Below are 17,870 nucleotides of genomic sequence, written 5' to 3'. Positions count from 1 at the left end.
GAGTGAGTGAGTGAGTGAGTGAGTGTGTGTGTGTGTGTGTGTGTGTGTGTGTGTGTGTGTGTGTGTGTGTGTGTGTGTGTGTGTGTGTGTGTGACTCTAGTGGAGGTGATCTGTGTAAAGCAGGTCACTGGGACAAACACTGCACTTAATAGCACCTCCAGACCAAATCTGGCTTCATTCCTCTCCTCATATATATATATATTTGTGACGTTTCTCTTTTCTTTTTTTTTTTTGAACAATTCTGTGAAATGACAAAATATGATTTCATAATTGCAAGATATAAACTTGCAATTTTAAGAAAAAAAGTCAGAATTGTGAGAAAAGTTTGCATTTACCATTTTTTATTTTTTATTCTGTGGTGGGAGAAAAGGAGAAAAGGAACTGAATAGCAAGATGCAGCGTCAGAATTCAGAGAAGAAGAACGTTGTGAGAAAAAAGTCCAAATTATGAGAGAAATGTTTTTGTTTGTTTGTTTTTGAAGCAGAAAAGGGTTTTCATGAACATTCTCTATTGTATAGTTTCACTATACAAATAAAGTTTGTTTCCCCCTGTTTGAGTGAACTATTCTTCTAATTTTAACAAACTAAAGTACATCCCTTATAAATATACTTTTTTTTTTTTTATTGGATCACCATTTTTCAGCAGCCTGAAAAATGGCAAATCACCTTATTAAAAACATTTCCATCAGCGTTTAACTGATTTGGCAGTGTTTTTTTTTTTTTTTTATGTATGTCAAGGTGTGATTCACACACACACACACACACACACATACACACACACACACACACACACACACGGGATGCCTTCTTATGCTTTTAAAGATTCATCCAAGGAGTTAACAAATTTAAACTTAAAGTAAGTGTACAGTGTATTTAATGCTATACTATGGGAAACTGTGATCATCTGATCATCAAGTTATCATGTCTCTTCCCTTTCTCCCTCAAACACACAGGCACATACACAGGATGTCATATAGGCCTATAGTTTTAGGATTCATCTGTGTGGATTATAGTTTTATTTTATTAATAAATTACACTTTTTAGAAGTTTTTAATGTGTCAACTCTCACTCTTTCCTACCTATTATTATATGGCTTTAGTGCTTTTATGGAATAGGAGCTGGTATACATATTCAAGAGCGTGCAAAGATGGGGGTAGTATTTTGATCGTATGTAGTGGGCCGGTCTGGGCCAAAATGCCAGGGCCGATTTTTGTCCCAGTAAAGCCCTGCCCCCACCTACTCGAACTCGCAACCTTTGGGTTACGAGTCCTACTCTCTACTGCGTGTGCGTGTGCGTGCAGTGGTGTATAAAGTACCCGAAAGCCATACTCAAGTAAAAGTACAGGTATCTTAACAAAAAATGACTTTGGTAGAAGTTGAAGTCTTCGTTTAGAATATTACTTGAGTAAAAGTCTTAAAGTATATGATATTTATTGTACTTAAGTATGAAAAGTATTTTTAAAAATCTTAAACGTACTTAAGTATTGAAAGTAAAAGTACAAGTAAATGATGTATAGGCCCGGCCCAAAAAGTACGTCGGCCCAGCGGGAAAATGCCCGGTCTGCCAGATGACCAGTCTGCCCATGGTTGGGGGGAGTGAATGTCCAGCGCTCTCTCCACCCTCAATACCACGACTGAGGTGCCCTTGAGCAAGACACCGAACCCCCAACTGCTCCCCGGGCGCCGCAGCATAAATGCTGCCCACTGCTCCGGGTGTGTGTGTGTGTTCATTTTGGATGGGTTAAATGCAGAGCACAGAACTTTTTTCACTTTTTAAGCAGCACTGCTGCAGGCGAACACTGAGAGGAACTCATCTCTCCATCAGCAGATCCTCAGCATGACTCACTCAGATCAACATCTATTCCCAGCCACTGACAGACTGCAAACACATCACACTGACAGCTGCAAAACAGAACCTGTCTGCTCTACCTAAAACACTCCTAGTCATCTTCTTTCTTTGAAATATTACAGAGGTCTACAACATCCAAATATATCTGTTTCATTAAAAATATTAAGAGAGAAGAATCAGAGAGAAGAATTCTTTTTAGGGCTACTTTTATTAGTATTACTGTATTTTTTTTTCAGCTGCTTACACACACAGTCTTTCCTTGTCACACAGTTTCTGAAAGCTGTCACTCAAACAGCAGAAGCACACACCAAATCTGCAAAACCAGACACTAATTATCGGACTTTGACTCAGTTTTCAATTTCATAAAACACTTTTTGCAAAATACAACACACAATTCTCTCTGTAGCACACACAAATCTAACATGAATTAATATTATCACAATGGTGTTTGCAAAAGTCTGCTTTTGAGATGTATTTGTGATATTTTGAATGCAGTGCTTCATTTTGCAAGAGATGTGAGGTGTTTCACATTTTGTGTGCAATTCTTAGATTTGTGTGTAAAGTTTTGAAAAAAAGAGGCAATGTTTTGAAAAAGAGGCAATGTTTTGAAAATGTGTGTAAGCAGCTGAAAAAACTGTTAAAATCGAGTGAGAATATTATCATATTCTCACTATTATAATATTTATGTATACTATTCACAAACGTTTTTTTAAGTGTGGTCATTTCGAAATACACTTGAAGTACATCATATTTACTGTTGTTTAGCCAATTTTGTAGGCAAAATCCAGTCATTTCAACAGAATTCTGCACAATCTTCTGTTTGAGGACAGAAAGGTTCTTCATGCCAATTTCACATCAGAGTCAAAATTGCTCAGGTAAATTTGCTAATATAAATCTGCTTGGGTTAAGAGTGACTTCTGTGTGCGCTGTGATTCATGTCGCAACATCCTTGACAATGGACAATGGACCTAAAATTTTGCCAAAATGTATAATAATGTGACTTCATATAGGAATTCATACAATTTTCTGTAAGAGAGAAATATTTCCACATGCAGATTTTGCATCAGGTTAAAGCTGGTCACATACATTCAAAGAATTTGGCTTTCACTAATGTGACCGAACCTTTGTCCTCTTGTTAGTTCATCACCTAATGAACACTGTTTCCAGGTTTGAGCCTCTGCTTAATTTCAAGGGAGCTTTTAAAAACTCAGGATGTTCACTGCAGTCTCTGGGCTCACGGTGTTCAGGATGACAATATTTTAATGATCCAAACGTGTGGCTAACTGAGATTTGGCTATAGAGACAAAGGTTAGGAAAATTGTGTTTTGGTTGTATTACAGTACACCGTGAGTGTGTATTACTGTTTTTGTTTGCTTTTGGGATCTAATAGCACAACTGGACCCGGAAACTGTGACTTGTGACACTAGACATGGGCCAGATGGACATTTGTATAGATCGAGGATCTTCAGAGCATCAGTGTTGACCATTACTCACTACTGAATACATACAAAACATATTTTAATGTGCTTTGATCATTTGATCATTTCAATATGCAAATTTAGAGCTAACAAATGGAAGAAACAGCTACCGACAGACAATGACAGTAACAAACAGTTCTTTTTATTCTGTTTGCTGAAAAATAGACATGTTCCAAGAGTAAGAACAGCTCCAATACCTTCTGTCTCCTGCCCAAGAGCAGATGGACAAACCAAACCAGAGGATTTGACAGTTTGAGACGATTACCAGCATTGTGATCAACACACCTCCAAAAACACATCCATATATGTCAGTTTAAACAAGAAGAATCTATTCTTGAAGCAGCTGATATATATATTATATATTATAAATGTTATATTTTTAAACTTCATCTAGGCCTGTCCGAGAGATTTGATTGTTAAATATCCAGTGATTGGTGCGAGAGATTCATTAGCAAGCCTCGTCCTTTTCAAACATCTGAATGCATATGCAATATGTTCAATGATAATTCATAATCAATAAATAACGCAAAAGATTACACTCAGAAGCAACAGCAAGGGTTTTTCATTCTTATGAGCCTTCTTGAAAGTAGTTTACAATGTTTCACTGAATGGTGTGATCATACAACAGTTGCACTAATCAAAGTAAAAAATATAAGAATAATAAGATGCAAATACCAGCAGAAAATAATTGTTTTTAGGAATAACTGGCACAAATACTGTCCTTACAGAGAAACTCTGGAGACAAAAGCACAGCAATGACTCTACCAGGGAGATAAACACAAACCAAGAGAAGCAGACAGAAAGAACAGGTGGCACTAGCGTATGGAAAGTCTTAATGGGCTCGGCTGTGATGAGTGTAATTACCTACAGACAGTGACTGTGCTTAACGGCCTCTTGAGGAAAGCGAGGCTGGAGCAAGAATGATGTGCAACACAATGAGAGGATATTACATAATCCCACAGGCGCATCTAAACTGTAATCTATTTTCACTCCTAGACATCGGAGGCAGTGATGTATTTCAACAGAACTGATGCGCAGTATTGAGATGTGTGAAATTGTGGCTCGGAATGCATTGCGTTCTGTCAGCGAACTATTGATTGACAGTAGCAATAGAGCGCAAAGCGTTCGCTAGGAGAGATTGGGAGAAAAATTGCACATTAGGTGATGGCAATGAACCAACGTGACGTTTTCTGAATGAGCAATGACAAATCATTGTAGTTTCTGTTGACAATGTTAGTGAGGCAGCCATGATGAATTAGCCGCTAACGCGCAGGTCTCCGTTCTGCTTGTTTATGAGTTTTGCCGAGTGACTTTTCTCATATAACACAATGGAAATTGTGAGAGGCTGTGTTTGGTTTCACTATAATAGAGAAACTATTCTTGCTTATTCAGTATTAAAACGCACATGCCTTGACGCCTCTGAAGAATAAGTTGCTCTTCGAACAGCTGCCTAAAGCTGTTCTGATTCCTAGCCGTAGCAAGCGAGTATATTTGTGCTGTGTGTCTGTATTCAGGAGCACCAGTGATGATCGACAGGGTACACTTACGCTAATCACCATATATATTCTCGGTCAACATAGAAGAATGATATACGCCAGAGAAGGTGCAGTGTTATCTATCTCTACTGTTCCAGGGACTGTTGTTTTGTTTTGCACGGAAGCGTTGGACGCCTAAGAGGTCAGGTTTCCGCTCCGGGCTGGACACTCTGCACTTTGGAGAGTGTGACGGGCACCTTGGCCTCTCCCGGGGTGGGAGCGCGGGTGACGGGATGAACGGAGGCCTGGATCTCGACGAGCCGCTCTTTGAAGCGCTGCTGCAGACCGATCTCGTCCTTGGAGCTGCCCTGAGAGCAGGCGGCCAGCAGCAGCCCCACCGCCATCCCGCTGCCGCCCACGCAGAACAGCACGGCTCCGGCCAGCTTACAGGCATCCAGGGCCCGGTTGAAGTGCACTGCACGGCCATCAACGAACAGCAGCTCGTCTTCTCCGAACGCTTCGAGTCGAGGCGGCGTGGCATAGCCCACCAGTAGCACGGACAACCCCGCCACCAGAATCAGAGCACCCAGCGCGAGACAGACCTGGTGGAGAGACAAAGAGGACCCGTATTAATCCAATGTCCTGGTATGCAACTCTCTATGGCGCAGTCCGATAGGTCAAACTCAATCTGACATTATGACGTCATGATCACATGGCGCAGCTGATTGGTTCTTTTTGTATCAGCAGCCAATGAGCTCGCTGTTCAACATTCAAATATAGGACTAATGCTTGCTGTAGCAGTTTGCAGCGTGCTGCAGAAACCCTCCACCTCCCCCAGCTCCACCTGTATAGATCTGCCACAGGGTGATTCAAGTATGCTATGTATGGAGGTTATTCATATATGTTATATGTGCAGCAGCAGTATTTTTTACATGCTCACAGCAGCATATTTTGGATGTATTGGCAGTAGCAAGTCTCGGTATAGCAGCAGCATAGCAGACCAAACACATTAAAGGATTATTTCACTTCCAGAATACAAATTTCTTGATAATTTACTCATGTCATCCAAGATGTTCATGTCTTTCTTTCTTCAGTCGCAAAGCAATTAAGTTTTTGAGGAAAACATTCCAGGGTTTTTCTCCATATAGTGGACTTCAATGTTGGCCAATGATTTCAAGGTCCAAAATGCAGTTTCAATGCAACTTCAAAGGGCTCTACACGATCCCAGCCGAGGAATAAGGGTCTCATCTACTGAAACGATCTGTCATTTTCTTTATACACTTTTTAACCACTCATGCTCAGCTTGCTCTAGCTCTGCAATGCGCATGCGCTTCTTCACACATTACGTAATCCTGTTGGAAAGGTCAATGCACGGTAAGTTCTACGTCTTTGTACTTCAGTTAAAAACCCCATCTCATTTTCTCCTCCAACTTTAAAATCATCTGGCATCGTAGATTTTTTTTTACTATTTTTGCATGTTCGCTTTGTAAAAACTGAGTCGGTACTTCCAGCTACATCATAAGTGACAACCATTGCAGAGCTAATGCTAGCCCAGAATTTGTGGTTAAAAAGTGTATAAAGAAACTGACCAATCATTTAATTACATAACACCCTTATTCCTTGGCTAGGATCGTGTAGAGCCCTTTGAAGTTGCACTGAAACTGCATTTTGGACGTTCAAATTGTTAGCCAGCATTGAAGTCCACTATATGGAGAAAATTCCTGGAATGTTTTTCTCAAAAAAAAAAAGAAAAAAAAAATTCAGCGACTGAAGAAATAAAGACATGAACATCTTGGATGACATGGGGTGAGTCAATTATTAACAATTTTTTTTTTATTCTGGAAGTGAACTTATCCTTTAACATTGTCATGTACATTACCATGCCAATTCTTTAAATATTAGGATAGAAGTATACGTTGTTTATTTAGAAGCTTTGTTTTGAAACAACACCAATATCCATGGAACTGTAAATGACTGTTAAAAACTAAGATGTAATGAACTTTACAGTTCAAATAATAAAGTTTTGACCAAAGTTTTATAAAATGATAAACCTCACAAGTCTCTGGACTCTCGGTTTGCCAGTAGGGGTCTTGGCTTTGCTTTGTAGGCCACTTATACCCCCTTTCCACCAGCAGGAACCAGGTGCTAGTTCAGAGCCAGTGCTATTGCCGGTTCTTAGTTGGTTCGACTGGCGAGCCATTTAAGAACCGGTTGCTTTTCCACAGGCCAGTCTGCCATGTAGAAGTTCTACATGGCAGACATGTAGAACTTCGATTCTAGACCAAAATTGTTGGAGGAAATAGCAGAGCAAGTGAGCTAGCAGTTCAGTTCATAGCGTCTGAGTAAATTGTGAGATTTGTGAGAGAAAATTGCCAAATGGTTAATAAAAAGTTGTACTGTGAGGATGTGTTGCAAATGTTATTCGCCGATTCTGACTCTGAAGGGGAATATTTGCCTTTTGGAAATGACCATCGGCCGTCTAATGATCGCGCTTCTCCCGGTACATATTTTCCGCGCAATGGTGCTGCCGCGCAAGGCGCGATCGTTCACAAAGCACAAACAAGTGAACATTTCAACACTTTGCCCAACGGGGATGGGGGTGGCAGGGGTGGACGTGGTCTTAGTGTCCATAGGAGAGCTGTTGCTCTCTGATAATCGGCCAGATTGTGCCGTTTGTTCTGATCGCGTGTGCTCTAAGTGCTGCCGGCAGACAGTACAGGTGCAGTTAGTTTGGGGCAGGTCTGTGTGCTGTGCCATGCAATGAGAGGTACCATACTCTCAAGAACTATAAACTGTCACATAGATACCTGATTGGGCAGATAGCTGGTCGAATGATCAAAAAATAGGCACATGTATTTTACTATTGCACAGTAATATAGCAATAATTTACTGCTTTCTCCTGTTTTACTGTTGATTTGCTCTTTTCCTGATCATTTGGAATGAGGATAAAAAGACAAAAAAAAAAAAAAAAACATGCAATTCAAACATCCATTCAATATCTATTATTTCCTCAATATTACTGATGAACTGATCAAAAGTAGGCTACTGTTCACATGCGTTTTACTACTATATAGTATAGTTATAGTAATAATTTAGTACTTTATCCTGTTTTATTGTTGGTTTCCTCTTTTCTGATAATTTGGAATGAGGAGAAAAAGACAAAAAAAAAATAAAAAATCAAACATCAATTCAATATCTACTATTTCCTGAATATTATGAAATTCAATAGGGCCCACCCCCTGATGACGTCATAATATGCAAATTAGATGAGTATATTTACACCCCACATAAATTTTCGGTCATGCCCAACATTTTTCTAATTTACAGTAGATCTCTTATCTTTAAGCCCTTTCAAGCCACAAGCTTTTGAAATCTTGATGTCAAAATCCAGCATTTTTTCCAAAAAAAAACCCGGCGCCTAAAGGGTTAACTCTGGGGGAGTTGTAAAATGAGCCTATTTCCAAAAAAGTGGAGTGTTCCTTTAAAAAGAAAATGTAATTGAAACGTTTCTGAAGACAGTCTGTTCCCTTCAGATACACATTCATATACAAAAAAAAAAGTTGGATTTGCATGTCAATAGCATTTCAATGTCAGAGTTTGCAGGTAAAATAATCAGGATTATTTTGGTCAATATTGAGATTGTGATTACTACTAATTGACCTCAAACCATCATGCATTTATTGAACTCAAATGAAAAACAAATAAAAAATGAATGTAAATAAATTGATATATATATATATATATATATATATATTAGTGCTGTCAAAATTAGCACGTTAATGCAGGCGATTCATTTTTTCAGTTTAACGCATTAAAATTATTTAATGCCATTAACTGTGCTTGCATGTATATGTTATATATGAGAACATGTCTCTGAAATGGTTTTCAAAACTGTCCTCATTAGAGCAGACTGAAATGGGTCCGACCTGAATATGAAAATATGATGCGTGTCAGATCCGCGTCATGTTCGGTAGTGGCAGCTCTTAAAGAAATAGAAGCCAAAACATCCTAATAACCAGCAGCCGTGATGTCTGTTCATCAAGAACAAAATAAAAAAGAGGAAATCAATAACTTTTATAGTTTTAAGGATTCATCTTTAGTTAGTTTAGAATTTAGTGTTTGATATTTATCCTGAGGGGCACAGGTAGATAAATAAGACATGTATTATAATGGGTTTATGTGAAGATTGAAGATTGAGAGTTCACTTAAATTAGAAGTTAATTTGCAAAGTCTAATAAATGTTAAAATTGATAGCTCTTTAATTATAATGCAATGTTGAATGGCTATAGTCAATGGTTAAATATTAGGGGGAAACATTATTATAGGGAAATCAGTATGTATCGGTATCAGTGATACTGGCATTCAGTCATAAGAATAAAGATGCCTTTAAACAAATATTAAAAATATATATATAATGTCTTTGTTGTTTGTACATTAATTTGAAGGTTGAATGTGAAATTATCGCAATATAATTATTGCAGAATATTTAAAAACTTTATTGTTAGGTGGGATTAATTGCGATTCATTTCAGAATAATGTGAGATTAATTAGTTTTTTTTTTTAAATCGATTGACAGCACTAATATATATATACATACTAATAAATAAAAATAAATAAACTCAGTTGGAGCTGAGCTAAATAGGGCACTGTCTGGCAGAGAGGCTTTTTTTATTAAGGGGTGGAGGCACACCATTATAAAGGAACACAAGACAAAATAAAAGCATCATTGCAAAACAACAATCTTTCTATCTAGATTCTTGTTTTCATAATCTTTGGAAGACAAAATGGCAATTGAAAAAAAAATAATACAGTGTTTTTGAAGAGGAACCAGCTTTGTGATTGGCTGCACATATTACTAATAAAATTAAATATAAACTAAAATTAAGTAAAAAACTAAAACTGAAAAAAAAAAATTGTAATTGAAAAAATAAACAAAAAATGACAAAAAAACACATAAATAACATGCAATCATGCAAACATAAAAACAGGTTTGTTGGCACATTTTTGCAGAGAAACAGCAGAATCATAACGTCCATTGCAGCAGCTCACCTTCCAGAGCACAGAGCTCCAGCGGGTCGGCGATCTCTGTGTCTGGAAATCTTCATCGCGCTCCCAGATGGAAGCGGTGCACTCCTCATAGAACTGGTGCAGGTAGGAACGCACCCCGTAACCCTGGTAACCGCTGCTGAGGGCACCATGGCTCTGCTCAGCGTAATCCGAGCCACAGATCTCTGAGCAGGACGCCATGCTTCACATCTGCACACAAACACAGCATCACCATTTAGTCTCAATTTCATTTCAATTCAGTTTACTGGCCATGAAACTATGTGCATTATTTCATCAAAGCACAGGTTGAACAAATTGAGGACACACTAATTATTATTATTATTATTCAGTCAAATTATAAAAATAAAACAAGCCAATAAATAAATATTATTTGTCACGGTTTATGGGTTCATTGAATCATTCTCGCTCTGTTTGTGTGTGTGTGTGTGTGTGTCGGGCATTGTGGCTGACGGGCTGCTATTTAAGACCTGTGCATTTTGTCCTTGTTGTCAGATCGTTTTGGTGTTCCTGGTTGTGTTCGAGGTCCCTGTTCCTGTTCTTCGTGCCGTCACACTTGGAGAAGAGCCCATGAGACTCTCCGGGTGGGAGTGCGAACTAAGGCTCTACAACGCTACTATTTAAGACCTGTGCATTATGTCCTTTGTTGTCCGATTGTTTTGGTGTTCCCATTATTATACTACTATTAAACTTTAAAGTATTTCATATTAATACTGTAAAATTCAGTTTCATTTGGCACCGTGTTTTGGCGATTGTTCATTTTAGGCCCATTTTACATTACAGAGGCAACATATCCTGGGGGACACAAACATTTGAGAAGCTGTGGGGAGAAGCAGTGAATGTGTAGGTCTTGTTTGTTGTGAATATTTTTAGATGAGGTGTCTTTGCTCATACATTATTTGTTTAGCTCACAGGAAGCATTTAAATCTGCATGGCCGCCTGTAGTAGAGTAATCTACTCACCCTCCAATAAAAGTTGATCTAGTTCACATATTTACGCATGTTGGAGGGGACTTACCTGTTTAAAAAGCTGTTGTTCAACTTTAGCTTATTAGGTTTACATTGAAATTTTATGAATTAAATGCTTACATTTTTTGTAATCTGTCTCTAAATGTTTCTCAGGGGATACGTTGCCCTTTTATGGGTATAAATCAATATATACAAATGTATATATAGACTCTAAGATTTGGTGGCTTGTGTTTTATAAAATCAAATCTTTTTGTAATCTTGACAAAACACAAATCATTGGAACGGTCCGAGAGTCAAGGATCCATATTCGGTGACTGTTTTGTAATCGAAGTGATATTGTGACAGAAAATTAAGAATTTGTAACAGAAAACTGCATCAGAACATTTTTTAAATTGTTTGGGTGTAACCCAGTGTCCACCAGAGGTCACCAGCTCACCGCATGGACTCTTGTACTACACCACTGTTGCACTTCACCATTGGACTACAATTCCCATCATCCATTGCACTGACGACACACAGCTGTCACCAATCTCACATTGCTCTGATTACACAGCTGATCACACAATCACACATGCTTTATAAGCCTTGGACTTCCTCTCTGTTATTGCCAAGTATTGTATAGCGTATATCACTCTCCTAGCGATAGCTACATAGTCTTGTTCACGTCTCGTTCACGTCTCGCTCGTCCCGTTACACGCGGTGTGTAATTTTTTTTAATTTTTTTTTTTTTTGGTATAGTGGCCAAACAAAATCTCACAGGAACCACAATTTTTTATGACATCAATTTCAAATTTGGAACTTAACTTGCTTAGACATATGGCTTTGATTTTATAGCAATTTTAGAGTGCAACATATTTTATAAAATATGTATTTTATATATAATAAAAATAGTATACTACATTATCTTTACTGTAAACTTAAACTTTTATAACTTTTTATACCTTCTTTTTTTAAAAGGCTTTCACTTCAGCAATAATCAGCTTGTCTTCCAAAGTGTTCAGGAATGACAACCATGTAGTAACAAGCATTGATTAACAAGTGTTCTGTTTGCAGTGAATTTATACCCCAAAGGGGCAACGTTTCTTGGGGATACAAACATTAAAATCAAAAATAAGAGTCAGGAAATTGTGAAATTGTGTTATTAGAGTGCCTATAAGATGGAAAATAGCAATAAATTAATTTTCTGATGTCTCTTTATAAAAGTTTTGCCCTTTTTAGGGTTATGCAATTATCAGACAGAAATCTGCTCAAATGAACAGTCAGGCAACAAACAAACAAACAAAAAGCATTCTAATGACAATGTTTTGACCATGTAGTTTTAATAAACTAATTCCTCATTAACTGATTGTTCTTTTGTTAAAGCTGAATTTTCTGCCACTTTGGTTCTGCAAAACCAAACAGAAGGTTTTTAAAGATGTTTCCCAAATGCTCCCCTGTTTTCCATTGGTCAGACACACAGATAGCCCCGCCCCAAACTGAGAATCAGCCTATGACAGTTTAAATTATCAAAGGTGACTCTGGATATTAATGTGGAGTAGGAGAAGAATATGTTTAACATTGAAACAATGACAGACTCCAGTTTTAAGCATCAGACTCATGCTACAGCTGGATGCGTTCAAGTGCGGCGTGGTTTCCAGCGTGAGCTTCAGATGAGAGCATCTGTAAAGAGGGTCTGGATGATGAGAGCAGGAGGGAAATGAGACTGTAATGAAATCACGAGGAAATGACTCTTCAGCATTTCAATGTGCCCCAGTCCTGCACACTACACCAGTGCGATTATTTGGGAGTTTAGGCTCATGTTGCAATTAAAGTGATGACATGCAGAGATACAGAAAATGAAGCCACATTCACGTCAGTAGAATTTATATGACATTACTTCACATCTAGGGTTATAGAGTGCATAAGACTTCATTCTGTAAGAATTTTTCACGTAGGAATTTTGAAAATATATATTGTTCAAGAGTTATATAATCGATGAACCAAATGCAGCAGCTACAAGGACAATCATGTTACAAACTCTGATTTGAAGCAAAAGAAAACGCATTAGAAAATCAGACAAAACACAAAGATACGAGACTGTGAACTTAACAGCTTTAGTGAGGGAAACGACTACAATCCCATTAAACACTGTGAACAACAATGGAGAAGAAATGTATTATTGATTTAAAAATCTTGATTATATCTATAAACAATATATTTTGCATTTATTGCAAAATTAGAAAATATATACAAATATTTCAGTAGTTTGAGAGTGTAGGGAAACTGGCTGCATGTGAAATACTTCCCTACTATATAGTATGCAGAAAACAGTATGTGAGGCGAGTAGTATGTCCGAATTTGTGGTATACGAAAAATAGTAGACAAAAAGTCCCTGGATGACTACAGACTACATCCAATGAGATTCTGAAGTGTGCATCCGATGGAAACTTTACCATCCCATGAGGCCACGACACAACTGACACTGGAGATCACATGACCATAACATGGTGGATGTAGGACATCCACATTTCATATATTCATACTATATAGCTACAGCATACTTTTTTAACAGTCACAACTTGCAAAGTAAGTTGAAATTAGAATGTAGTACCTTCTCAGACAGTATGTGATTTTTACATGCAGTGCTACATGGGAGTGGGCGGAGCTAAAGAGTTCTTTTGACATGATTTCCTGATTTTGTAGCGATTCTCTGATTGGTGGAGATTACAGAATCATGGGTAATGCAGTTTCTCATAAGGATCTGCTGTTAAATAATTATTAAATTGTTTGTAAACTATGTTAAAATAATGCAAACAGATGGCTCTAACGAAGCAGACATCATCGATTAACAACCTCGTAGCTCACAGTAGGTCTGTCTTTAACAGTTTAGAAGTTATTGTAAAAAAAAAAAAAAAAATCCTCTATAGAAAATGAATGGGATTTTTACGCTGGGATCAGAAAAAGACAACTGTAACCACACACACACATACACTTTCAATTATATTTCCAACTGATATGAATTTTTGAGCATCTGTATTAAGCTGAAGGTTTGCTCTGAGATTTATTTTATTTATTTATTTTTTGAGCGGCGTGACGTATGTGACTCAGATGACGCCATCCTGAGATCTTCATGTCATCTAAGACACTCTGTCCTGTCCTCTCCTCTCCTGTCCTCTCCTCTCCTCTCCTCTCCTCTCCTCTCCTCTCCTCTCATCAGAGATGTGCAATGATAGAAGTCTATTTATAGCTGCGTGTATGTCCAATGCGTCAACTAACGTTTAAAACTATAGTGTTGTCCTTATGTGTAAAAGCTGCTTTGTGTCGTTTTGTTGAATTTGATGATCGATATAAAAGCAGATTGATCCAGCAGTCACAGTCTTACCCATCAAATGCATCCTCAGTGACAGAGAGAACGACAGCGTTTAGACAACAACGACGCATTCGATATAAGCCATCGAGAGGCTTCGGCAGATCAGTGTTTGGAGTATAAATGAATAAAAGTGAATACCTGTCATAACCGGGCTGGAGCTGCTCTTCTTCACTCCGCACAGCCGCCGATGCGCTCGACTCACAGCGACGCACTGCGCATGCGCCGGAGAGAGGTGGGAGCTGTCCTGATCCTGATCCTGATCAGATGCTTCTCCGAGTCACCTGGCCGCCTGGAGAGATGAGTGTGATGCGCTGTTCTTCCTCACATGTTCACCTGTGCTCGTATGAATTCTATAGCACACCGCCAATGTTGCATTCATTCCATGGGGAAGGAAGACTGCTCGAATTGACTGCAAGTCCTATTAAACATCCAAAAGAGCTAGAATTGTTTTGTTTTGTGATTAGTTATAATGCAATCAACAGCTGTGTGGTTTGTAATTGCCAGACCATTTGTAAAGGTTGTTTACGTAATAAAACACTTGCATGTAAATGATTATGCTTTTTTTCTGACAATATCATTTAAGAAGTGAATTAGTGAGTGCATGAAGCATGAGAGAATGCATTTGGTGTATGAGAAAAATCACATTAAGAAAATGTTAACCAGTGCAATTAATGATAAAAAATCACTTTGCAGAAAGTCAGAATTGGTAAATCCTTCCAAATTAATTTAAAATAATACCTGTATTGAGCAAAACTCAACTGCTCATGCAAAAGTACATGCTTCACCAAGCTTTAGTGTTTAGTACTCATCTGTCAAAATAAATATATAACAAAAAAAAACTCCTTGTGTGTGTCATTCATGTTGAAAATCTCATACTCATTAATCAACATTAATCACAGCCTCCTGTAAAAAAAAAAAAAACAGAGTCAGACTGGATAAATGACTCTTTGTAGGCATTCTAGAACTGTGCAATCTACACTGATAATGGCACTGGCTGTTAATCAATATTCTGTAATTAACAATGTAAATGAGAGCTGGCTGATTCATTTTCTTTTAGGCTACTTAACTGCGGTCTTCCCACAGACTGGTTTCTATTCCAACTGTAACACTAGTGAATTATTTACATCCCGAGCGCTGGTTGTTTATGGTGAGCTTTAGGCCAAAAGCCTTCGTAATAATGACTAATCAATAGACTTCGTTTTAATCAAATGCCAGGTTTCACAACACTCTCGGCCTCAGATTGAGCTGGGCTGTAATCATTGTGTCAAGAAGTTTCTCTTCTCTTCAGCACTGTTTTCTTATACAGTGTAATGCATCATGGGCCCTTTTATATAGCAGTCAACTTCCCCAGTCCTCATCTCTCGAATGCTAGTTAAACAGTTTCTTTTTCCATCATCCCAGCACTATCTATTGTCATTTTATGAGCAGCTACAGTCACTGAACGAGCAGCACCTTGTCTCTTCACAGCGAGGCCAGCAGTGGTTTTCCAGACCCTTCACCCTCTCTGTTCCTCTCTGGTGGAATGAGCTGCAAACCTCCACCTGAACTACAGAAATCATCAAAACAGCTGAAGACGCCTTTCTGTCAGCACTTAACCACTCCACAACCTTAAACCGACGCAATTCTTTCTCTCCTCTGATTTCTCCTCTTTTCTATATCTTGTTTCCTAATCCAGTCTAATAAACGTGGCATTGTATACTTGCAAATATTGTTGACGAATTGTGTCCTCTTTTGCAAATCACTTTGGTTAAAAGCTTCTGCTGAATGCATAAATATAAATGTTTTATATATGTGGAAAACATATTGAGAACCTGCTGAGAATTGCATTGTTTCCTACTGTACAGCAGAGCTGCATGAGTGCTCAGTGAGAGCTGCTGATACCAGCTGATCTGAGAACAGCACAACACCTTGAGGATTCATCTGTTATGTAAGCTGCGCTCAATTTGACATTTACATTTATTCATTTAGCACATGCATTTATTAAAAGTGATTTACAGACAAGCAAATTGTCATCAAACATATACAGTGACATTTTGCATGAATATTTTTTGGCATCCAGTTAATTTTGCAGGCTGAAATGGGGTTATGCACCAAATATTTCCAATTTCATGGCATGTGTACTGTCATAGCATGATTCCCGGCCCCCGCGGCTCCTCCTGCACGAGCCATTGACTCGCTACAGAGAGACCTGGAAACTGCCTGTAATGTTTTTATCATGGGAGCCTCTATAGCAACCACTTAACGATCTGTTGCTCCAGTGAAGCTGCTGCGTCGTAAACGACACAAAGGATTCCTGGAATAAGAGTCCAGCGTTTTACAGCTGTTCTGACTTTTGTATATGTTGGGCAGCATTAAATCCAGACTTTTAATTTATTAGAGACATGCTGAGTTCTGCTCATAATAAGGTGAATGATTTGTTTCGCATGGTGATTTTTGGGGTTCTTATTATATTGCAGTGTTTAACTGTGAACGAGCACCTGGTTAAGGGTATGCACACCCTTCCCATCATGCAGCTGAAGATTAGTCACTGTGTATCTTTCCTGCATCTGTAAATAAGGAACTATTTAACCGTGCATGCGTATAATACATCTCTGAATCCATTTCCTCGATTTATATTCACTGGTGTTTCTCTCTCGCTCTCTCTCCTGCTCTCTCTGTGTGTGGACGAGCTGTGCCTCTCTCATTCCGTTTCTATGGTTACAATCAGCGAAAGGTCACCTTCTGGAAGTCGCTGGAGAGCATGCGCCACACGATGACAGTCCCATAATCACACTTACAGCAATAAAAGCTGATAAAAGCAGACTTCATTAAGCCTGTGTGTGTGTGTGTGTGTGTCACTCGGACGTGTTACAGAGCCACTGCACTCCATTGTACAAACACTTTTACTCACACACTCAGTTCTATATCAGCAATACAACATTTCTAAATAGACCGTAATCTGCTGGTCGTGTTATAAGCGTGTCTATGCAATACAGCTCGAGTTAAAGAGAAGAGCTCAAGCTCAAGATGTCATTTCCTCCATGTTTCCCTGCAGGTTAAACGCAGTCATCAGTGTTAAATCTTGTGCATGCGTTTAACCTATTATTGGAAAGGGAAATATGTTGCAATATTGTTGTTGATATAGTTCATCAATACAAAGCACACATTTATCTTACAGTCACTGAAGCAACAGAGTGATGCCGTCTGCCTCCTAGTGGCTGATATTTGCATGACAGCAGATTTCATCACTCCATGAGCGATGGAGCAGCACCAACAACAGCTATAAATCAGCATATGTTTATTTACATGCATTAATAAACATGTATAAAGTGATTCTTCACAACTCCTGACCGTTCCATCAGTCACAAAGCGAAGGCTGTTGTATGTAAATGTGACCATAAGCAGATCTCTTTGTCTCAGGCTTGCAGCCGAAGGCTTTATTTCTGCCCTCCTTCATACAACAAATGATAAGCTCCTTCACCTGAGTTGCTGTAATGCTTGGTTAATCATTTAATAACCAACCCCTGGATGCTCAGTAATCAGGTTACCGCCCCAGACAACCTCATCTTAATTTCCAAATCTCTAATGATGGTTTTGATCGGTCATCTGTCAGCTCTCCACGCTGATGTATGGACTTTGCTTTCATTAGCCTCTGGCTCCCAGCGAGAGCGGACCGCTCCATTCATCACAGCACACGTCTGTCACGAGA

The 17,870-nt window shown here is 38.6% G+C and overlaps 1 protein-coding gene across 1 annotated transcript; it reads right to left on the bottom strand.

The window, feature by feature from the left end:
- Positions 1 to 3,447: 3,447 nt before the first annotated feature.
- LOC306887143 (neurensin-1-like) lies at positions 3,448 to 14,403 on the bottom strand. Its single transcript, XM_079444685.1, has 3 exons — positions 14,321 to 14,403; positions 9,851 to 10,057; positions 3,448 to 5,403 (listed from the first exon to the last, which is right to left on the bottom strand). The coding sequence occupies exons 2-3, from the start codon at positions 10,046 to 10,048 to the stop codon at positions 5,005 to 5,007; spliced, it is 597 nt and encodes a 198-aa protein (XP_079300811.1). The 5' UTR covers positions 10,049 to 10,057; positions 14,321 to 14,403; the 3' UTR covers positions 3,448 to 5,004.
- Between the last annotated feature and the right edge of the window lie 3,467 nt (positions 14,404 to 17,870).

The sequence above is a fragment of the Barbus barbus genome (assembly GCF_936440315.1).
Source record: "Barbus barbus genome assembly, chromosome: 21".
NCBI classification, from domain to species: Eukaryota; Metazoa; Chordata; class Actinopteri; order Cypriniformes; family Cyprinidae; genus Barbus; species Barbus barbus.
This window is presented reverse-complemented; position numbering and strand designations above follow the sequence as displayed.